Source organism: Euprymna scolopes, chromosome 33 (assembly GCF_053919585.1).
Source record: "Euprymna scolopes isolate OS-2025 chromosome 33, ASM5391958v1, whole genome shotgun sequence".
NCBI lineage: Eukaryota > Metazoa > Mollusca > Cephalopoda > Sepiida > Sepiolidae > Euprymna > Euprymna scolopes.
Window position 1 is genome coordinate 89,840,288 of NC_136514.1, and position 24,715 is coordinate 89,865,002.

Here is a 24,715-nt window from a genome sequence, read left to right on the forward strand (position 1 = left end):
AGTAGAAACATGATAAAAACAGCTAAGAAAAATGGTAAGTAAGGCTTTATCATCATAGGAAGTATTATTCTGATGGACATTATCATTTGCCATTATAACACCATGAAAAATCCAAGATGGCGACCAGGAAATCCAAGATGGCCAACGCAACATGATTCAAAGAAATTATTAATAAAATATGGCTTGTAGCATAACAAATTTAAGGAAATTTTGTACAGATCAGAATCATGATTTCAATGACATTAAACTAATTAGCATAATTAAGTTTTATTTTAACAGCTTTAAGTAGAAGCATCATGAAAATAGTTATAAAAAAAAAAGAAAAAAAAAAAAAAGAAAAAAAAAGGGAGGTAAGGCTTCATCAACATGCAAAATATTATTCTGATGGACATCATCAGACGTCATCATTACACCATGAAAAATCCAAAATGGCAACCAGGAAATCCAAGATGGCCACCACGACACGATTCAGAGAAACTATTAACAAAATATAGCTTGTAGCATATCAAATGAAAGGAAAATTTGTACAGATTACAATTATGTTTTCAAGTACATTAAACTAATTAAAATAATTAAATTCCATTTTAACGGCTTCATGTACCCATGACAATTATCAGGTGAGTTTCTACCACTATTTTGTATAATTTTTTATTTTTAAATCATTGTCGAAACTTCAAGAGACATTGTGGCCATTTTTTCTTGTTCTCGTGTAACACTCGACACTACTTGTTTTTTTTAAACAGAATAAGCATTTACAATACCAAAAATTTATCGAGGTAGGTAAGAAGAGTTACTTGCCTTTGGTAACATTCATTTATGTTTTTTGAGAACTTTTTCATACCTCTGTAGATTGTAAAACAAACCCAATAAAAGTTATTCTTTTACTTAACTGGATAAGGAGGTTGTGTGTTTTGAACTCATTTAAAAGCATGGTCATTGTTGGTCATTCTTTTTCAAAGAATTTATTTTTTTTAAATTTTCTTTTCCTTTCCATAATTAAAAATTTGTTTTCTTAATAACAAAAAACAGAATGAATACTTTATGTTCGTAAGTTAATTGTCGATCACTTTGTTTACAGATTTTTTGTACGCATCACGACGCACAACAATTCTCATATTTATATGCATTTGTTACTATTTCTATCGACCCGTGCATAAGTTTTTATCGAATTCTTTTCAAATTTTAGGACAAAAGAAATTAATATATTCGCTATTAAAGAGTGTTTGAACACAGTTTCTATCTTTACTTATATTTGTACTAGAAAGCGTTAACTTTGAGATGTTTTATTTGCGACTCGAAAACCAAAAACAATAACAAAAGAAAAACAATGTTCGTTGTCGGTTATTCTTTTTCAGAGGATTTTTTTTTTTTAAATATTCTTTTCCTGTCCATCATTAAAAAAAAACTTATGTTTTATTAATAAGGATTAGTGCGTTGACCTAAATAAACCAAATGTGATAATAAATAAATAGATATAAAAACATTAGTTATGATCAGATATATTCATGAGTTAAATTAAAAAAAAATGGAACAGGGTAGTATAATTTATTACGCCAATTAAACGTTTATAATTTTATTTTAGAATTATAGGTTAAAATAGATTAAATTATCAAATTAGCATACGGAATTGTTAGTCTAATTGCAACATGTTAAATATGAGTTTATATTAAAATTACAATAGAAAAATAAAATAAAAAAAATAGCAAATGAGAAAAATAAAGAGAATATAAAATATTTATATTAATTCATTTATTGCGGACAATTATTTTCATCTTTCTTAGTTGTTTCATGACGTTTCGGCCAACTATTCCTCTGGCCTTCGTCAGGTGGTAACTGCGACGGATAGGAACTCCAAATCTTAACTGCATTCTCAGCAATCACTGCCATCTGTAGTTGTTGTCGTCTAACCATGTTTTGGTCAAGTACGCCTCAAGTATTCTCTTCTTTATATTTATTGTTTTTTTTTTATTTTTTATTTATTTTTTTTTTTTATATTTTTTTTATTTATTGTTTTTTTTTATTTTTATATTTTTTTTATTTATTGTTTTTTTTTTTTTTATATTTTTTTTATTGTTTTTTTTATTTTTATATTTTTTTTTATTTTTCTTGTTTTTTATATTTTTATATTTTTTTTTATTTTTATATATTTTTTTTATTTTTATATATTTTTTTATTTAATAACTTAGTATATGCATCTTTCATTTCTAATGTAAATATTAAGTCAGCTTTTATTTATATCTTATATTGTGCATAATGCTGAGCCTTCTCTTCTGATGAGAAGCATTTAGCTTCAAAATGCCATGGCATAAAGGTTTTCTCCTTTTTGTTTTTTTTATTTTCTTATTGATCTGATAAAATTAAGTTCACTCTTAAACTGTGCCTAAGTCAAAATGTAGATTCCATGAACAAAGTTTCTTTCTTAGAATTGCACGCCTGTGGAACTCTCTTCCGTTTGCCTGCTTTCCCAGATGACTACAACTTGGTTGTCTTCAAGTCCAACATAAACAAATTCTTGATGAACCGTCCCCTTAAGTAATACAATTTACCAAATTTCCATTACTAACGATTACTACAATATTATCCCATTGATTACTGTACACGCAATAACCCTTATCCTTGAGTGACTTCCGAGCCTTGATAAATGGTGACTCCAATGTAAAAAAAAAAAAAAAAAAAAAAAAGAACTTAATAATATAAGAGATAAGAAATAACTTTTATTAAAAATTTCCAAAGCCACAGAAGTATTTGCCTAATTCACATTCATATTGTTTATTTGTTTGCTCTGTTCATACCATCCCATGAAACACGTGTAAGACACAGCAATAAAAAAAATATGAATGTGAATTAAGTGAATACTTCTATGACTTGAATGTTTACTAAATTGCATATGCTCTGAAAGTGCAAATCCATTTGTATTGAGCTTAATCGTGGCAATTTTAAATAACTTTATATATCTAGAAAAGTGAGGTGTGTGAGGACACTTCTCAACCTATATACTCAACGAATTTTTGATCTACAGACTTGAAATTTGGTATACAGGGTATTCAGACATGTGGAAAACTAATCAGTTTTCATCTGGATAAAAGGGATGCTAAGGTGTCAAAATTGAAAAATTGGTACATGGGGGGGGGCATCGAATTTTTATCTGTTTGTCAACCGTTTCACGAATGTGCATACATGAATTGCTCACATGACAGATTACATATGTTAAGAATAAGTAGGTTTGAAAACACTTTTTAAAGATTATGACACAGCCTAACGATTATCGTACTTGACTTGCTGTCTTTAGGTTTTGGCTTCGATCTCAGCCAGAGTATTTATTTATTTTTTTTTTTTTTTACTTACAAAAAGTGAACTGTTTAGAAAAAAAATAATACTCGCATGCACATGTCTCAGCTTCTTTCCGTTTTTTTTTCTTCCTTTTTTTTCTTTTTTTTTATGTTTTTTTAAAAAAATTGAATGTTACGTTTTATACCTATGGTATTTCTGTTTATAATAAGGAATTTTGCATTAATTTAATTATAATATGTATGTGTATTTTATGACCGGGCAGTCTGTTAGTAAGTATATATTTGTTTACAAATGTGTGTGTGTGTGTATATATATAATTTTTTTAAATGGTCTGACGACTTACCTTTTAATCCAAACTGGCTCTTCTGTTGTTGATTCCTCATGAAAAGAGGACTTTAAAGAGACATTCTTACTTTTCTGAATTGCCGTCTTGATATCAGCCATCGTGTGATTCAACGCATCTTTAGCATCCTGGTTATCGGTATGACAGTCGTCAACGTTGATATTGTCCACGTTCTTACCATTTACACGTAGTTCCTCTCCATTGAGATCTTGACCAATTTCCGTCTTCTGCTTCAGCTGAAGCATTTTGGCCGGAGAGTCACAATCGTGAGCGAAAGCTTCGTCAACGTCACTAGCCTGGCTGCCGGATAATCCGTCTTCAACAATCGGCATTCCCCCAGCATTGGACTTTTCATCTTCGGACAATACACTTTCCACTTCAGCACTGTCGCACTCTGTGTTCTCGGGGGAGAGCGTAAACGCGCATTTCTCCTCAACAGGTGAAGGGTCGGTATTGTTTAAAGGAATCTCTGTCAAACAATCCTCGTTGACCTTCACTTGCTGATGATGATGATTATGAGGATTCTGATTGGTTATCTCGGCGCCGTTCTTTTGGTGGATTATTTTTTCTGGGGAACATTCCCGGGAACTTTCTGGAGAGTTGCTGCTTATGCTATTAATACCGATGCTATTACGTTTGAAGTTCAGTGAATCACTCGAGCTGGAATACGCAAGTCGCATCCCTACATAAGAATTTCCCTGCTGGATGCGTGCATACTTGACATAGGCATACTCATTCTCGATGTTGACGTTCTTTCGAGACAAATTGATTTCGGAAGGAACAACTTCATTGGGAGAAGAAGGGTCATCAGCGTTGGTTGGCAAGTTCGAATCGGAATCTGGAAGTGGTTTAGACTGATCCTGATTACTGTACGGTAGGCTTTCTCGTTCAGAACTGGAGCCGTCACGCTCATCACTGCAACTACCAGAACTGTTGCTGCTCGTCACACGCCGTGCAAAACCTGGCGATTGGCGTTTCATTTTCGGTTTTGCACCTTGAGAATTGTATTTCATCGAAGACGAGCCGTTTCTGTCGTCGTAATTTTTCACTTCTCCAATTGTAGGAATATTGTTTCGGATCTCTAAACTGTTTCTCTTTTTGATAGTTTCGTCATGATTGCATTTTGGGTCCTTTGACTTTGCCCGGAGCGTGACTGCTACCTCCCATGGCTTTTCCAAGCCAATATCAGCAGCAGAAGCAGCGGCGGTGTTAATGATACCATTCCGTTCTAGAATCTTGGAATCCTTACCATCCAAATAGTCGGAGCAAATATCACTCTTACCTGGCGAATGTTTCGTATAATGATGGCTTCCTCCCACGCTCTCGCTGCCGTCCGACAATGTATCAGAGCCACTTTTGGAGTGGACGCTGTTCTGTCCGAGAAGGTCGGGGGCCAAATTGTGGCGAGAGCCGAGGTCTTTACCTGTGCATTTGCATAATTTCTCCGTCAGAACATCAGCCAGCATGTCAGCAGAATTATCCATGTTGTCGATCGGAAAGTCAATCTCCACATCTGGATAGTCTTGCACGCAGGACTCGCCGCTCTCATCACTCTCATGCTGCTGACTAATGGCGTCAAGACCTTCGCCATCATCGATGAGGTTCTGGTAAGAGAGAGAACTGATCTCACTTGCGTGGCTAGATGCACTGTCCCCTAGATTGACCTCCATGCTCAAGTTATCGGTGTCATCAACACCATGCCGTGGCAGCTGATCAAAGCTGACAGTCGAACCTCGCAAGGAAGTGTCATCGCCGCCGCCGCCACCACTGCCGCTACCTCCGCCGCAAGCACCTTGCACACTTGTGTCACCGCGTTCTTCTTCATTGTCAGAGTAAGCTGGAGAGTTACAACTACCCTCCAGGTCAGACATAATGGGCCTATCACGTTACAGGGTTTCACTAAATACTCAGTATCCCTTCGCAGTGAATGTTCACCTGAAATGACAACAGGAAAAAAAAAGAAAGCAGCATTAGTCATTGAGTAACACCTCTTTGCATCTTAAACATAAACGACTCAACCATAAGCATTGGTTGATGCACAATTTCATTGTTTTGGGATTTTGGTAATTATTAGGGCTATGACAACAGCATATTGTTTTCATTGTTTAGACATTCGAGTATATATCTGATACAGTTAATCAACCGAGAACCACATCACTCTATAAAAGGATATTAAATATCAATGGATACGCACTCAAGAGTCAAAACAATGAAAAGAATATGCTGTTGTCCTAGCCCGAGTAATTATACAGTACAAGGACTATGTTATTATTGGAATCATTCAAGCGGTTTACAGAAAATGCTGAAATGTGTTGAAATGCTAAGTGGTTTCACCCTAATTCAAAAATCATAAAACATTTGTTATCTTTATTTTAAAAAAAAAAATTTTAAAATTAAAAAAAAAAAAAAAAAAACCTTAAAAAGAAAATTTTTTTTTTTTTTTTTTTTTCTTTAATTGTTTGAATGTTCACCAGAAATGACAACAGGAAAAAAAGAAGGCAACATTAGTCATTGAGTAACGCCTTTTTGTATCTTAAACATTTATAAACGACTCAACAATAAGCATTGGTTAATGCACAATTTTATTGTTTTGGTATTTTGGTAATTATACAGTACAAGGATTATGTTATCATCGGAATCATTCGGGCGGTTTACAGAAAACGCTGAAATGCTAAATGGTTTAGCCCTAATTCAGAAATCATAAAACATTTGTTTGCTATCATTATTTTAAAAAAATATCTGGAATTGAACAACAAAAAGACTTAAAAAGAAAATCAGATAAAAAAAAAAAAAAAATATTGTTTGTCTGTATAATTACTAGGGCTAGGACAACAGTTGTTTGATATTCAAAAAATACATATTTATTCAATAAACTTACAAACAATGAATGTTTTTTTTTCTCGATTTGAATTTTTATGTTCTAAAACTTAAAAATAATCCAATTATTCAAAAATATTTCATTTTTCAATTAATTTTTCATTGAATCAGCTTTGTACTGACGAAAATATTTTTCATTGAAAAAAAAATTTAGCCAGCATTTGTGAAAAAAACAAAAAAAACAAAACAAAAACTTTCGTTTTACAGCTTCCGGCATTTTCCGTAAAAACGCCTGGACGATAGCACAATCCTTATACTGCATAAAACCCCTTTCCATGTTAAACATTCATAAACGACCCAAGAACAATACTTGACACTATGAACATTTTATGCATAATGCATATGCTGGAGAACATTACCAGAATTCCTATAACGAATACGCAGAGGGTGGGGTGGATGTGTGGTTTAAGTCTCAGGGACAGTAAATCATCAGAAGAGTTGAGGAATTGATTACACATTCGCAACATACTTGACGTTTTGCGCCAGACTAGATTGAGATAGTATGGACATGTTAAAAAGATGAATAACGTAAACCTAGCAATCAGATGTATATTTATTGAGGTTGACGGATCTAGAGATAAGCCAAATTACAACACAATATTATGTAAAATTGTAATTTGGCATAATTGCTAAATTTAAAGGGGTAATATTTTTTTCTTTTTAGCTCCTTACATTAAGTGGCTTCATGCCTTGTCTGGATTGATTTCCATAAATAAAAAAATTAATAGATAAAAAATCCTTATCTGCGCCTAAATTTAAACAGATTCCATAAACAAAGCTTCTTTCTTAGAACTGCTCACCTATATAACCGTCTTCCTGCTTTCCAACTGACTACAATGTGATTGTCTTCAAGTCCAACATAAACAAGTTCTTGATGAGCCGCTCCTTTAGTCATCCAATTTACTAAATTTCTACTAACAATATTGTCCCATTGACTACCGTACAATCATTAACGCTTATTCTCGAGTGGCCTCCGGGCCTTGATAAGTAGTGACTCGTTTGTAAAAAAAAAAAGGGGGGGGGTTAGACTATGTTAGTTAAGGATGACCTTAGGAACTGGAGATATTACGACCAGGCCTAACAAGACTGAGAGGCCTGGAGAAGAGCCATCAGGTAAAACCACCAACCCATGAACTCAGATTAAACGATGATTATTATTTTGATATTTTTTTTTTTTTTTTTTTTTTTTACTAGTCTCCATCTCCTTAACATCCGTTAATTTTTAATTACATTTTGCATTGCATTTGGTGATCAGATGATACTCATTTTACTATCACTAATTATCGTGTTTGGTAAGGGTGGAAGGTTTAATCCTTACAACAGGCATCAATAGAAATAAAATATACTAGCATGGGTGCCCGGTGTTTAAAAAAAAAAAAAAAGTGGTAGTAGGAAGGCAGGCTCAAACCCGTACCGCGAAGGAGGAAAAGAACGTGAAAAAAAATCTGGCGTCTTTGCTGTTATGACCACCGCCAAACCGGAAGTGACATAGGTTTAAATTAAGGCTAGAGAATCAAGTTATTAAGTTAGATCCATGTCCAAGGAACCTATATCTAAAATTTCAATTGTTTATACCCAAAATTGGCGGAGGAGTTTGGTAGAGTTTTCAAAGGTCAAATCATTGAACTTTGACTCCTTAACAGCCAAATTTCTGGCCGAAAATGGATTACAAAGATTTTTCCCAAATCTCAATACCCTGTATACCAAATTTTGAGTCTGTAGACTGAAAATTGACAGAGTTATTGCGTAGGGAAATGTACACAGACAGACACACACTTTCACAGATATATATATATATATATATATATATATATATATTAATTAGCACTTCTACCAAAAGAGATTACTATGATCAAAAAGATGCACCTAAAGAAGGTTATAGGGCGAAATATTGTAAAAATAAATACAAAGATAAAAGACTGTTTCTGAATTTTTGAAGTGAGGATTTATTATCTAATACGATAACGTGTGTGTTATTTTCTGTGTCACGCTTACATCCGGGTCGTTTAATTGTTATGTACTTCCATTTCTTGTCATAAATAATTTTACCAAGAATTCTTCATAAGTTTTCGTTTCGATTATGACTGAAGGAACTCAAGTTATATATATATATATATATATATAGATATATATATATATATAGATATATTTTTTCATAAGGTTTTGTTTCAGTTTCAATTCAAGTTAATGCACCCAACTCATATGGATATATTTTTTTTATTTTTGAAATCGCAACTTCATAATATATAAAAATCGATAGAACATTAACTCTATAATAATATATACGAAATCTGCAAGAATTAAAATAGCATATTTAAGCGTACTTTACGGCCGGGCTTTGCTGGGTGTTCGTGCTAGCTTAGATAAATACTTTTGCAGTTTTAACAAAAAAAGCTACAATAATATCAGAGTGCCGCCATTTACACTTAACATCTACAGAATGCCAAAATCAATATATTACATACGAATGAGTCCCCTGTGGAATTTCCACAGGCCCCGCTAGTTTGGATTTTTTAGACTACTACTCTTCTCATCTCAAGTGTTATTCTCAAAACGTTTCAGCTGATGTAACTTCCGACCTTCTTCAGGTATATCTGATGAGACCTGACCCAGTTAACACCAAAGAATGGATATTTATTTATTTATTTTTTTTAATTGTTGATACTATATATCTGAAGCAATGCTGATAAAAATTTTACCAAATTTGTGGGCATTTGTTTTATAATTTTCTTTTAGCTGGACATACACACATAGATAACTTCGCTTTAATAGATTGGCATAAAAATTTCAGATTCATCAAATAATTCTACAATAGAACCCCGGGAAGTGCACACTAGTGAACCAGGCATAAAAAAAAAAAAAATAATTTTTTTTTTTAATTTAAAAAAATAAATAAATAAAAAAAAAAAAAATAAAAAATGCGTTTTTAATGTAAAAATAATGCAGGATGATACCATAAAATATCAATTCAATATGATTATAAGTTTAATAAAAACTAATCTAGATATTCAGCTTATACTATATGAATGTATAACACAATAGTTTAAAAAGAGGTTGTGTTTTTAGTTCTCCCCTACTGCAAGAACTGTGACACCAGAGTCGGAAAGTGCGATTGAGAAGTCAGCACCCCCAAAGAGGGGCACTCTAACAAGCAAAAAGTGCCTGGGCAGCCCTGTAAGTATTACACCACAATCAACATGGACAAGTTCATTACAGGAAATGGTGTAATCTGTTGATTTTAAGGTCCAAAGATTGGATGAAAAACAAAAAGAAATATATATATATACTTACTTGAAAATGGATGACGTCACAGAGCTTTTTTTTTTTTCAAAAACTTGACATGTTAGCATTCACTTTTTATGACGTCATCCAATTTCAAGTAAATATAACACACTTATAAGAAATCTTATATATAAAGTTGAGTCAATTGGTTTCCCTCTATTTTCGTGATCGATAATTTTCATAACAAAAGACAAATCCTTTTAGTAAATGATTCTTGGCAAATATAGGTCTTCATTGTTAGAAATATTCGCCAACGTTTGAAAAAAAACAAAAAAAAAAACATACAAAACTTTTGTTCGACACTTTCCAGTGTTTTACATATCCTATTCGGAAAATTCAGAGGATAGAATGGTTCTCATTTTGAGGAGGCTTCAGTTTTTGACAAGCTGGGCCTGACCTTTACTCCTGATCTGAGATGGAACACATGCATCGAATCCATTGCCACGGCTGCTGGAAAAATGGTGGAATTATTCTACTGCTCCAGTAGATATCTCACTGCTGATGTAATCCTACCTGTATAAGAGCCAAGTACGTCTAAGTATGGAGTACCGTTGCCACATCTGGGCAGGAGCTGCTAGGAGCAGCTTATCCTGCTTTGACAGACTTTGTAGCCTAATGAGAAATGCCCTTTTCTTTTTCCTGCAACCTCTCTCCTACAAAAGAGACGCTGCGAGCTGTCTCTGCTTTATTGTTATTTTCATGGCAAGTGCTCATCTGAGCTCCAATCTATAGTTTCCCCTCTGGCCTGACTTTCACGTAAAAACACTTGTGTAGCCGAGACCATTATCAATAATTTTCCCCCATCTTTATCTGTACCTAAACCTAAACGTAGATTCCATGAACAAAGCTTCTTTCTTAGAACTGCACGCTTGTGGAACTGTTCTGTTTTCTTGCTTTCCAACTGACTAAAATAAAGTTGTCTTCAAGTCCAACATAAACAAATTCTTGATGATTAGTTCCCCTTAGGTAATCTAATTTACTAAATTTCCACAACTAATGATTACTATGATATTGTCCCATTGACTACTGTACACTCATTAACTCTTATCCTCGAATGGCCTCCGAGCTTTGATAAGTGGCAACTCCTTTATAAAAAAAGTACCGAGAATCGCAATTGTAGTTCAACAAAAACGCAAATGTGCTGATATCATCGATGCACGCGGTGACCATAAAACGGCACGCCTGTTCAATGATGCGTGTTTTAGGTGTTGGTAGAGAACAAGAAACATCAATATTAATTCGCCGATATTTTCACAAATTGTGAAGGTTCAACTAAACCAGCAGAGGAAGGAACAAGGAAGGTGTTTTGATAAGTTGGTACTTATTCAGTTTACCAACCAATCTCAAGCAACTTTACGTCAGCATCTTCCAACAGATTACATAAGCAACCAGAAGATACCACAGTGATTAGCCAATCAACTGTAAGGAAACAATTTTCAATGAAAGTAAAATTCATTAAAATTTTTTTTTTTCTTTAAATTCAATTTTCGCCCCAAACAAGGCACAGTGCCACTTTGAAGTAGGGGCTACTATCAGGAACATTTTGCAGGGGTATTATGAAGGGAGTTGAGTAGCAAGATGTCTGTTCACATTACACTTGAACTTCTGCATGTCAGTACAGTTGGGAAAGCAGGATCTCAGAAGAGTTTTAAAGTCTAGCAGTTCTGGGGAAAAAACTATATCAGTAGAAGGCTTTCTTACACCTAGGGATCTCTACTGTGAAGGGGTGGGATTTAGCTGCTTGTTGGGTTTGTCGGGGATATTTACGTTGAGAGGGCACACGTGCTTGTAGTTCGTTAGCATTTACCATTGAACTACCTGTAGAACAAGCAGAGGAACGCAACATTTCATTGATAGGACAGAGGCTGAAGCCTAGATGATATTTCAGGACCTATCAAGCTGGCAACTCTCTTGAACCCTGTTCAGGAGTGTTAAACTAGTAGCAGATGCACCAGCCGAAATATGACAACAATACTCCATACATGGGTGAATGGTGGCCTTATAGAGGTACAGGATACTTTCGGGCTTAAGTAGCTTTCTAGCATGGTACAGAAAGCCCACCTTCTTCGCAGCAGCCTTGGCAATGCTCTCAATGTATCTGTTCCAACTCATGTTTCCTGTGAATGTTAGGCTGAAATCAAAAATTTAAAAACGAAAATGAATTGCAACATGGTTTTATATATATATATATATATATATATATATTATTCCTTAATTGGAATTCATTTTTGAGATGAGCATTATATATTAATTTATTTTTATTTTGGACTATTATTCTCATCTTTAGTTGTTTTTGATCTTTTATTGGTTTTGTTTATTCACAACGTTTTGGCCAACTATTCCTCTGGCCTTCGTCAGGTGGTAACCGCGACGGATAGGAACTTCTAATCTAACTGCATTCTCAGCCATCAATCCCACCCAAAGCGTGCCAGAGGTTAATTGGCCAAAATGTGGTGAGACGACAACAACTACGGATGGCAGTGATGGCTGAGAATGCAGTTAGGAGATTAGAAGTTCCTATCCGTCGCGGTTACCACCTGACGAAGGCCAGAGGAATAGTTGGCCGAAACGTTGTGAATAAACAAAACCAATAAAAGATCAAAAACAACAACTAATAAAGATGAGAATAATAGTCCGAAATAAAAATAAATTTATGCTTTTCTATGTTAAGAATGGCTTTTTATTTAGAAAGCCATTTTTAACATGAAGAAGAAGGAAGGAGGAATGCTGCGTTTTGAATTACTTGTTTTTGTGACCACCAAGTCACTGAGTATTTTAATCCTACTTGATCAAGTTACCTGATTTTTGGTGTACAATATTTTTTTTTTTTTCATCATGGGTACGTAGATAATACAGAATTTTCATTTTTTAAATATAGCACAAATTCTGCACAAGCATCCAATGTTGTTGCATTTGTGCAACGGCCAATCCATTGTGTCTTCTGGGTGAAACCTTCCCAGACTTTGTATGCAACCGCTAAAAACCCGCAATCTGGCAAACAGAACAAATACTCATGCTCCTTTAAAAGGAGATCTTTGTGCAAACTAGACAATCTCGTGACACAATCTTCATGGATCCTGCAGAAGTTCAATTCGCTCAACAACAATAACAGCAGCAGTAAGGAGGTGACAGTGGCTAAGTGGTTAACGACACAGACTGACAACCTGTATGGTCCAAGTTCAAATCCAGTTCATTCCACAAAAACACTTTCACTTAGGGATATTGACGGTGCTTCCGTCTGTAAGTACCTAATGTCTTTCTAGACAAAATTCTAATTAAAGAGATATCAGAAGTCTAATATATAAATAGCTATATGTCTGTCTCCTTATTTTCAAACTATCACTTCCAAAAGTAAAAGACAGAGCGGCGCTAGGGGCCTAAAATGATTGGATTTTTTTACAGACTGTTCTTTTGAGTCTTTAGCCGGTTAAAATAGTTTTAAGGGGTCAAAAACGGGTAAAAATTGAAAAATAATCGTTAAACATTTTGTAAAAAAAAAAAAAAAAAAAAAAAAAAAAACTCGTTAAGCATCTTAGTGTATTTTTAATCAGTTCATATGCGTGTCACATTGGTACAGTGGTAACGTCACCAGCTTTGAATGCTACAGTTTTGTTTTTGGTTTCAATTCTAGCTGATGGCACCTAAATATTTTTTTTTAACTTTTGAAATCATGACCATCATAATATATACAAAATCTGGACAAATTAAAATATATTTAAGCATATTTTATGACCAGGCGTCGGAATTGTATTTTGAATATTGCCAGCACAGATTAAAACTTCGTCACTTACAACTGAATTTTACTTAGTACTTTATCCATTACGTCATGAGTCCGCAAATAATGCAAATAATACTAATTAGCCGATCATTCAAAATTTTGGAACATACATTTAATTTAATTTTGTTTTATGCAAAGACTGCAAAGAGGAGGGGGGGGGGCTCTTTATGAAAATTCTAATTTTTTTTGTGCAATTACAATAATAAATATTAGACATCAATTAATAAATATTCAATAAATTTCAGTTTATTTGGAATATTTTTAAGAGTTTTTAGAGAGATATAACATGGGCACGACATTTCATTTGAAAATTTAGTTTAGCAGATTTGCATAGAATTTGATCCATTATGTGTTGATTTTAATCTTCGGTCTAGGGACATAGAAGTGGTGCACATATTCAAGGAATTAATTTTATATGTCATTGGAATTTAGTATATAGGGTATTCAGACATGTGAAAACTTTTTAAATTCGTTTTCATCTGGAAAAAACGGCTGCTAAGGGATCAAAATTGAAAAATTGGTATCTGGGGGGGGATCAGATTTTAATCTATTTGCTGTTTCACAAATGCACATGTGTGAATAGTTCACATTACAGATTATGTTAATAAGTAGGTTTGAAAACACCTTTTAAAGATCGTATCATACTGGTCTAATGGTTATCGTACGTGACTCACTGTCTTTACGCTTTGGTTTCGATCTCAGCTGGAGCTGTTTTACTTTCTTTTTTTTTTTTAATTACAAGAAGTGAACGGTTTAGAAAAAAAAAAACATACTCACGTACACGTCTCAGTTTTTCTGTTTTTTCTTCATATTTTAAAAGGAATTTAACGTTAGGTTTAATATCTACGGTATTTCTGTTTATTATAAATTTGGACAGAATTTCGAACAGAAGCCTTTATTTACTTCACGGAGATAGTTTGCTCCCGTTCTGTTAGCCATGACTGGATAGAGGTCCTAAGTGATTTGCAATTGTATTTTTCGGTCACCTACACTGAATTGAACCTTCAACCTTTTACAATTGATTCTTCCAAGTACCCTAAGCACCAATGAAGATGAAAACAGGAACATTTTCATTCAACAGAAAAAAAAACAAAAAACTTGTCTTGAAACTCTTTCCTGTTTCTTTGCAAGATTTTCGTATGCAATATATCGGATCTGTAAAAACGTAACAACCCCGTTACACTATGAATTAAGAGAAGAGGGAGGGTCAAACATCATATAGTGAGAGATGATGAGAGAGACTGACAAAACTAAAAAAAATTTTTTTTAACTTTCTTCCTTTGAAGATTGTAACATTCGGTATGGGGCAGCCAAACCAGCTGCTAACACTAACATTGCCCTGCTTTTTATTGAAATCAACCGAGAGCTCTTTTTAGTATCCTCATTGTTTCCTTAAGTGCAATAGTCTGGATCTCTTTTGCACTTGATCACCAGGAATATTAGTTAGGTAGGACTTCAAGTTCTTCTTTATAAGCCTTGTGGCACCTATGATAACTGGTATGATTGATATCTCCTTAAGATTTCAATTTCTTTTCATATCATACATGAGACCTTGGTATTTGATCTGTTTCATCTCTTTCAGCTCTGTTCAGACCTCCATCATTAGGGACACTCACTTTAACCAAGGTTGGTAATCTCTCTAACTTATTCCATATAACTATGTCAGGTTTGACAGCAGCACTTTCAAGGTAGGTGGCTGTAGGGATTACATGGTCGTAATGTATGGTATATAAATCATTTCCAACTGTTCTTTCAGATTGATGTTCCCAAGACTTGCTGTTACACTGGATGTTTAATTTTTTTACAGATGGTCCAGTGGAGATACTTACATACTCCATCATGTCTCACTGTGTAGTAGGCGTACCCCAAAAAGAACCTTGCAAAATAAGTGGCAGGTCACGTGATCAATAAATTGCAAATTACTGATAATCAAACTTCTTGGCCCATTAAAAACAGGCAAAAGTTATAGCCTGTTGACTTAGAATTAGTTTTTTTTATGTCAAATTGATGGTTAAATATGGTTAATTTCCGCATCATTAATTCTTAACCGTGTATGAAACGGATACCATAATACTTAATTCACTGCACCTTATAACAAAAATCAATACAAAATCTTAGCCAGATCGGCCAAGTAGTTTCCAAGAAGAAAAAATGTTATGGGCAGAGAATTATAATAGGTTAGTTTTTTTTTAACCCATTAAAACCGGGTAACTGTTATAATCTGTTGACGGAGTGATTTATGCCAAATTGATGGTTGAATGTGTTCATTTTTGCGCTAAATTACTAATCCCTATTAATCTCTAACTGCACATCTAACAGATACCATAATACTTTGTTGGCTGCACCTTATCATAAAGGTGCATACAAAATTTCAACCAGATTAACCCAGTAGTTTTCAAGAAAAAGTGGAACGGACAGAGAAAAATAAAATACAGATTAGAAGATAAAATATATTTCATGTTTTAAACCAAGGTTTCCCAAAGTGGGGTCCGTGAGTAAAGCTGAGGGGCTCTGGAAACTCTTAAAGAAGACCAAATGCTTTATATGGAAAAAAAAAAAAAAAAAAAAAAAATTAAATGGCTGGAGGCATTAAATTATTGATTTTTTTTTTTTTTTTTTTTACTGGACAGAGATAATCATTAGTTAATGTTAGAATTTGAAATTAGTGTTTTTCATATTTATTTTAGAAATTATTTTGTTAGTGCTCTGTGAAAAACCTTTGTCCTGCTTTAAATCATAACTTACTACAGAACTCAGGAATATTTTAACATGTATTTTGTGCTGTTAAAAGGAAACATACGTTGATTCATTCAGCTTTAGTATAATAATAAATAATAATAATAATAATAATAGGTATATGATAGATATAAGAATTTTGTACCCCCACCCCACCCCACCGGTGATATGGATGAAAGCAACGAGTGAATAATACCAGTTTTTTCTTTGTCCTGCCCCCCCCCCCACACACACCTGTCCCATCTCTTGTATTCTGACTATGATACCGAACAGCTCTTTCTCTCTCTCGGTTGTGAGATAATTAGCAGTAAAGCATCACCATGGTTACCATTAACACGGCAACTACTATTGCAAATGCTGCAGTGGATGAGGAGTGACAGAAAAAAAAAAAGCACAGACTGTCAGTAGTACATTTTGTCATCAACTCCCTTTTTCTCCACTCTTTCTCTCTCTCCCATTTCTTCCTGGTGGTGCACTGCATTTTCCGTTCTTTTATCGAACCCTATATGTTAGCTGATCATATTACCAGGCAAGCTGCTAAATTAGCATACATGCCCTTATTAAATCTAGGACGTTTTGGCCAAGGGACATTTTGGCAAGATATTCTTCCATGGGATTTTGCTGCCAATACAAGAAATAACATTACATCGATTATAAAAAGGGCAGTTGTCTGTACGGACAGCTAAGCGTCCCAAACTACTAAACAAAGTTGATCAACGTTGTCTCGGATAAATATTATAAAATAACTAACAGGCCACTCGGCGTTACCCAATCGTAAGGTACAATACGATAGTATAATTCATGCAGATTACGTATTTATTATAAAAACAATATTCTATTGATTATTATATTGAACCTAATATATAGTACTGAGATCAAAACATATATTTCATTTATTCACATAAATTTACTATACGAAAGTATAGATTTATGCGTAAACTTTAAGTATTTACTTCAGAAGTGCTCAATACGTAGGTAGAGCTAGTTAGCTCTAAAACAGATCCTTTGTTTGATAAAATGCATGCCCATTGGCTGGTAGGAAGGGGCGCGGTGGATACTAGAAAGCTGATTGGCCAACTAGTAATCCTCAAAATATATAAAAACAAGAAGCAACGACAGAATTCGCGCATAAGCCTGACGAATTCTATAGTTGGATGAAACGCAGAATATTCAGTGTAGCTTAATCGCCATATATATTTTATAAATTACTATATATATATATATGATTGGGTTCTATCAGCTAGAATCGAAAACAAAACATACAACTTTCCACCCTCATACGCACATTTTATATATATATATATATATATATATATATATATATAAAAAGAGAAAATATTTTTTTAACTCACAGAAGAGATGTTGCGAGTTTGTCTCTGCTTTATCGTTATTTTCATGGAAAGTGTTCGACTGAGCTTCAATCTATGGTCCCCCCTCGCCAAACTTTCACAAGAAACACTACACTAGCTGAAAACATTATCAATAATCTTCCCCACTCTTTATCTGTGCCTAAACCTAAACATAGATTCCATGATCAAAGCTTCTTTCTTAGAACTGCACGCCTGTGGAATTGTCTTCCGTTTTCCTGCTTTCCAGCTGTCTATAATATGGTTGTCTTCAAGTCCAACGTGAACAAGTTTCTGATGAGCCGTTCCACTTAAGTTAACAAATTTACCGAACTTCCATTACTATCGATTACTATATTGTCCTTTTGACTACTCTACACTCTTTAACCCTTATCCTTGAGTGGCCTATCGGCTTTGATAAGTGGTGACACCTATGTATAAAAAAAAAAAAAAAAAAAAAAAAAAAAAAGTTGAAATTTACATTCAAATTTATTCTTCGACCGAATACTCCGAAAAACAATTTTTAGAGTATTCGGTCGAACAATAAATTTGATTGTAAGTTTCAACTTAGTTTTTAAAAAATTTTTTTTTTATAATAAGCTCTACACTCTATTGTGTGTGTATTGCGCTTTTTTTTTTTTTGCTTGGGATTAAAATATCTATATATAAATACTGGTATTTATATTAGATTGAAGTTTACCATTGCGTATATCAGATAAACACTGCATCTCCTTTGATTTCATATATATATGAAGAATAAAACATGTATAAATACACTTGAAGCCAAAACTGCAACACGAATTTTTTTTTATAAAATAAACAGATGTTTATTTTTAAAGAAATATATTTCTTTAAAAATAAACATCTGTTTATTTTATAAAAAAAAAATTTGTGTTGCAGTTTTGGCTTCAAGTGTATTTATACATGTTTTATTCTTCAAATTTCACTCAACACTTCTAACGGATATACACAAAATAACCACCCATATATATATATATATATATATATATGTATATATACCCGTCATCCCGTTTTTAAAGTCATTGAAGACAAGATTCAGGCAATCAAACAGGCATATATATCTAATTTATAAAACTTTCTCTCTATTTTTTCATTTTTCTTATCATTTTTTTAAGCCAGGGATGGGGCATCCTATCAGATGCCAAACATACACCTGCTATTTTAGACACTCCAACCGAGAGATCTTTTTAAGATTCTAACCGTCCCTTTAAGTGCAATTGTTTGAATCTCCTTTGCACTTGGTTTACCTGGTATATTTGCAAGATAGTTTGTAAAATTCTTTTTCATAAGTCCGGTTGCTCCTATAATTACTGGAATGATAGCGATCTTCTTAAGGTTCCAGTTTCTTTTCATGTCATACATAAGACCCTGATATTTGGTAATCTTTTCCCTCTCAGCTCTGTTTAACCCAGCATCATTCGGGACACTAACTTCCACCAAGGTTGCTTCCTTCTCCTTGTCCCATATTACAATGTCGGGTTTTATAGCTCCGTTTTCTAGGTACGTGGCTGTAGGGATTGCATAGTCATAGTGGATGGTATATGACTTGTTTCCGACTGTTCTTTCGGGTATATGTTCCCATGACTTCTTGCTGCATTCGATATTTAACTTATTGCAGATCGTCCAGTGGAGATATTTGCATACTTCATTGTATTACATTGTATAGTAGCCGTCCCCTAGCAGAACCTTACAGCTAGAAATCAGGTGGCTCACACCCTCTACTTCTGTGTGGATGTCTGCCTATCTGTCTCCATATTTTCAAACCATCTCTTCTGAAATTAAAAGTTGCAAAAGAGTACAGTGGTTATTATTGATTACTGTGAAATACCGACTATACCATGAGGAAGCTAAAGACTATATTTACAAAACTAAGGGTCAGAGAAATACCCTTGCCCCCCCCACACACACCCACACATTATATTTATAAAAGTGAGCATGTGCATGCGTTTTAAAATTTATTCATAAAATTATTAGAACTTCATGTGAATTTTGACAAACTTTAAATAAATAAGGGAGAGGACAGTGTTCATCGATTTTATACGTCTTGTTTTTATGCCAAATGCTCCTCTGAGCTCCAATCTATGCCCCCCCTTGCCAGATTTTCACAAAAAAATAATCTAGCTGAAACCACTATCAATAATTTCCCTCTGTCTTTATCTGTGCCTAAACCTAAAACGTAGATTCCATGAACAAAGTTTCTTTCTTAGAACTGCACGCCTATGGAACTGTTCCCTTTTCTTGTTTTCCAACTGACTACAATATGGTCGTCTTCAAGTCCAACGTAAACAAGTTCTTGATGAACCATTCCCCTAAGTAATCCAATTTACCAAATTCACATTATTAACGATTACTACTAGGGTTGGATCAAATACAATTGTATTTGTATTTCAATTGTATTTAAATACAATTTTAATGTAATTGTATTTGTATTTTAACATCACAAGAAAAAGTATTTTGTATTTGTATTTGAGAGAGAGAGGGAGAGAAGGAAACTTTCAGAACTCTAATGATAATAAAATGCAATGAGGACACGATATAGAATGTAATGTACCTATTTACTATGCCTCCCCACGGGACAGAGTTAGACACCAGGGTCGTTTTTTAACGTGGAGAAAAGGTACAAAAATAAAAATTGTCTCAGTCGTGAAGGATTTCTCCTCCACCGAAAGAGAACAAGATCGGAAGTGCAGCACCCGAAGAACAGATACCACACTTTGATCTTGACCAAAAGGCCAAGTATTATAGAATGTAATGTAGATGTCAAATTTGGAAGGAAATATTTTTCTTTTTTTTGCATATTTTCAGATTTCTTTATTACTTTGAAAAAAAAAAAAAAAAGTACTTATATTTGTTTTTGTTTAAATCAGTTATTGTATTTTTATTTGTATTTTGAGATTGACGAATAAAAGTATTTGTATTTTTATTTTTAGACTTAGGAATAAAAGTATTTGTATTTGTATTTCTGGTAACCTAAACGAAAGTATTTGTATTTCAATTGTTAAAAGTCAGTATTTGATCCAACCCTAATTACTACAACATTTTCCCTATTGACTACTGCACACATTAACCTTTATCCTCCAGTGGCCACTTGGCCTTAATAAGTGGTGTCTCCTTTGTTAAAAAAAAAAAAAAAATTTTTTAAATAAACTTTTTAATATTATTTATTTTCCTTTTTATTAACCAAAATACTATTTTTTTTTTTTAAATACGTTGCTTATTAGTAATGTCTGAACTTATTTCACTGTAAATAATTATAGTCAGCTAGCGTACTTGCTAACTTCCGGTGTGGCTGCTACCGGAAACGGTGACAAGGCAATTCAGTTCTTTTGCTTTTTTTCTCTCACGCCTATAACTTCCCTGTGCATGTACTGTTTTTTTTTGTTTTTTTTTTACGTTTTTCCAATCGTTGTTTTTTTTTTATTATTTAATAATCGTTGAAAAGTTTTTTTCGTCTTACTTTAAGAATTATTGAATTTTTTTTTTGGGGGGGGGGGAGAATTCTTAAACACTTATTAAAATCTTAAAACTATTTTGGGAATATTATATTGGATACGTTTTTATGTTTGAAATTTTGTTTTGATTTCAATAATTTTATTTTTATACTTTCACAAACATGTTTATTATATAAATTCAAAGGAAAAACTTTTTTTTTTTTTGTAAAATTAAAAAAAAAACAAAAAACATTTTTAAAATTTCATAATTATATTTCTTATACAATAATTGTGTTATAATGTATAATTTTGTTAATTTTTATTGTATATTATGCTGAAGAACAATAAAAGTGAAGAAACTAATTTGTCTGGTTATCGCTTCCGGTAGTGCTACGCTGGAAGTTAGGAAGTACGTTAGCTGACTATAACCATTAAGAAACCATCCTGTAACCAACCAACCAACAAGTTTTGTTTCAATTCCACCTGAAAACTTAAAGCAAAATATTGTCCTCAATCTAATTTATAAAACTATGTCGGTCTGTCTGTCTTCATATTTTCAAACTATCTCTTCTGAAACTTAAAGTCGCAGAGCGGCGCTCGGGGCCTCAAATGATTGGGGGGGGGGGGGTTACAGACCGGTCTTTTATGGGTCTTTAGCTGGTTAAAATTGTTTCTAAGGGATTAAAATTGTTTTTAAGGGATTAAAATTGTTTTTAAGGGGTCAAAATTGAAACAAAAAATCATTAACACATTTTGTACATTAATCTTAGTTTATTTTTAATCAATTCATATGCGTCTCACGTTGGTACAGTGATAACTAGGGCTATGACAACAGCATATTCTTTTCATTGTCATGACTTGAGTATATATCCAACACAGTTAATTAACCGAGAACCACATCACTATATAAAAGCATACAAGATATTTACAGATACACCTGCGATAGTCAAAACAATGAAAAGAATATGCTGTTGTTCAAGCCATAGTGATAAATACGTTTTTTCAATTTTTGAAATCACGATTATAATAATATTTACAAAATTTGGACGAATTAAAATGTAATATTCAAGCATATTTTACGACCGAGCAAAACTGAGAGCACCCCCCCTTCGCTAGTATAATATGTATATAATACACTAGCAGGTCTACCTGGTATTGTCCAGGACAAAAGCATACCATATTTCTATTTAAACTCCAACTTTTCTTCGTCTCTCTTCCCTCCCCCACCCCATCTTTCTCCTCCACCTAGCCCATTTCTCTTTTTGAACACACACAAATGTCACCCCCACTCCTTCACCAGTCGGTTGAGGACGATCGTCGACCTCCGAACCCTTCCACTGGCGGTGATAATTCTTGGCCATCTAAAGTTACTGGTATGGGGAAGTGACCGAATTATCGGTTGATCATCTAGATATATATCCTGGACCAATTCGTTGTGTACCCTCTTAACGACGAACGTCGTCGAAAGAGAGCAATGGATTTTTAGTGTAGTAAAAGAAAACAGGATGAAACGATTCTGCACACAAATATATATTCAAAAAAAAAGTACAGTTCTTATAATTCTTTCAGAGTCCTGAAGGAAGCGATGTGTTATCATTCTAAGAATATGGTCGAAGGCGTCAGCTTGTAACCTTGTGGAGTGTCGGTCTCTGACTTTCTGTGTTCTCTCTATCTGTCCATCTGAGAGTCTGTCTTCTGCACATTTCCCTGTATCTCTCTAACTTGTTGATATGTATATAAACATTCATGTTCGCCCTCTGAACATCACGCGGATATTATTTCTCTTTGTTTAGAAATTCCGCTCTCAGTCCATAATCTGAATCATCATTTTTAAAAATAACACAATCGCTCGCTTCAAAGATCTGATCGAACTCAAATAAACAGTTAGTAAATATAGTTTCTCTTTTAACCTTTAACACACAGAGTTCTCGTGATTCTTAAATAAACAACCTGACACCAAGTGGTTTTGTCTTTCTTCCTAACGGGGGAGGGGGGGCATCAACCTCCCCACACCCTTACTTCTTTACACACACAACTCTACTTTATATAGATTTTTTGATGAACGAGTTTGCATATTCTTTCCAAATCTGTACATAATTTCATTGAAAATAGCAGGAAAAAAAAAAAAATTACTCATCAAAATCTGCCCCAGTTCACCCCCCACCCCACACACAATTTGCCAGAAACCCATCACTAAATAGATTTATGCAAGTGCCGTTATGAAGCTTATTCATTCTGATGACGGCAACATCGCCTTTGCTTAATATATCAGATGTAAGTTTATAAAATGGTACCGCTCAGATATCAATTCAATTCTATAAAATTTCTCAAGTGCGTGTGTGTGTGCGCAAACATTCTTAGGACAAGTGCTGAATCCAGTCATTTTTACTAAATGTTTTTTGCTTCAAATATTTATTCATAGTGTTTGGTTTGGTTGTTCTGTAGTTGGAAATTATTTTTGTTTTTGACTTTGCAGAACATGTTTGAATCCTGCAAAGAGAAAGGAGAAAAAAAAATAAGCCCATTTCTCTCTTGGAACATACACACAAACATAGACAGCTCTCCTTTATATACATTTTTTTGATGACCAAGTTAGCAGATTCTTACCAAATTTGTACATAATTTCATTGAAAAAAAAAACAAAACAAAAAAAAAAACAAAAAAAAACACCTACCAAAATCTGACCCAGTTGACCCAATTAGCCAGAAACCCATCACTAAACGGATTTAGTGTAGTTTAAGTTACAAAACTGGTATCTTCAGACAGCCTAATCTGGTAACACTAGAAAGAAGATAAAGATTCACAAGTCAACTAAAAAAATGCTTTCACAACTCATTGCTAATTCAGATATGATGGCATATGAAGCCTCTCATGGCTTTATTGTTATTTTCATGGCAAGTGCTCGTCAGAGCTCCAATCTATGGTCCCCCCCCCTTACCTGACTTTCACAAAAACACTCCTCTACATGAAAACACTATCAATAATTTCCCCCACTATTTGTGCCTAAACCTAAACGTAGATTTCATGAACAGAGATTCTTTATTAGAACTGAACGCCTGTGGAACTCTGTTCTGTTGTCCTGCTTACCAACTGACTACAATATGGTTGCTTTTAAGTCCACTACTAACGATTACAACATTTTCCCCATTGACTACAGTACACTCATTAACCCTTATCCTCGAGTGGCCTCCGGGCCTTGATAAGTGATGGGGGGGGAAACAAGCTGAGAAAAAAAAAAAAAAAAAAAAAAAAAAAAAGACCTGAGCATGCAAGGTCAGCATTCACAAGTCAAAAATTTACTTTCACCATTTGTGCAAAATTTAAAGAAAAATCCAAGGCATGATTATTGAGAAAAGTGCGAACAAATGAATGATTTTGGGCCATTTTACTCTCATAATGGCCCGGGAAGGGGGGGGGGGCAACCAAAGTTATCATGGAAAATACATTTAGGCAAAAATTTACTTTCACCATGACAAATGTTTGTGCAAAATTAAAAAAAAAAAAAAAAAAAAAAAAAAATCCAAGGCATGACTATTGAGAAAAGTATAAACAAATAAAGAGGAGTGAATTACTAGTACGGGCATATGCATAGGTTCAATCCTTTCTTTGT

General features: G+C 33.8%; 1 protein-coding gene across 42 annotated transcripts in view; it reads right to left on the bottom strand.

The window, feature by feature from the left end:
• Positions 1–24,715, bottom strand: part of LOC145258348 (uncharacterized) — a 393,885-nt gene that overhangs the window by 302,518 nt on the left and 66,652 nt on the right. For all 42 annotated transcript variants that reach the window (XM_080116584.1, XM_080116585.1, XM_080116581.1 and 39 more), the window contains exon 2: positions 3,635–5,569. In XM_080116584.1, the coding sequence (XP_079972710.1) occupies positions 3,635–5,505 (1,871 nt within the window). In that variant the 5' untranslated portion in view covers positions 5,506–5,569. The remainder of the gene's footprint in view (positions 1–3,634; positions 5,570–24,715) is intronic.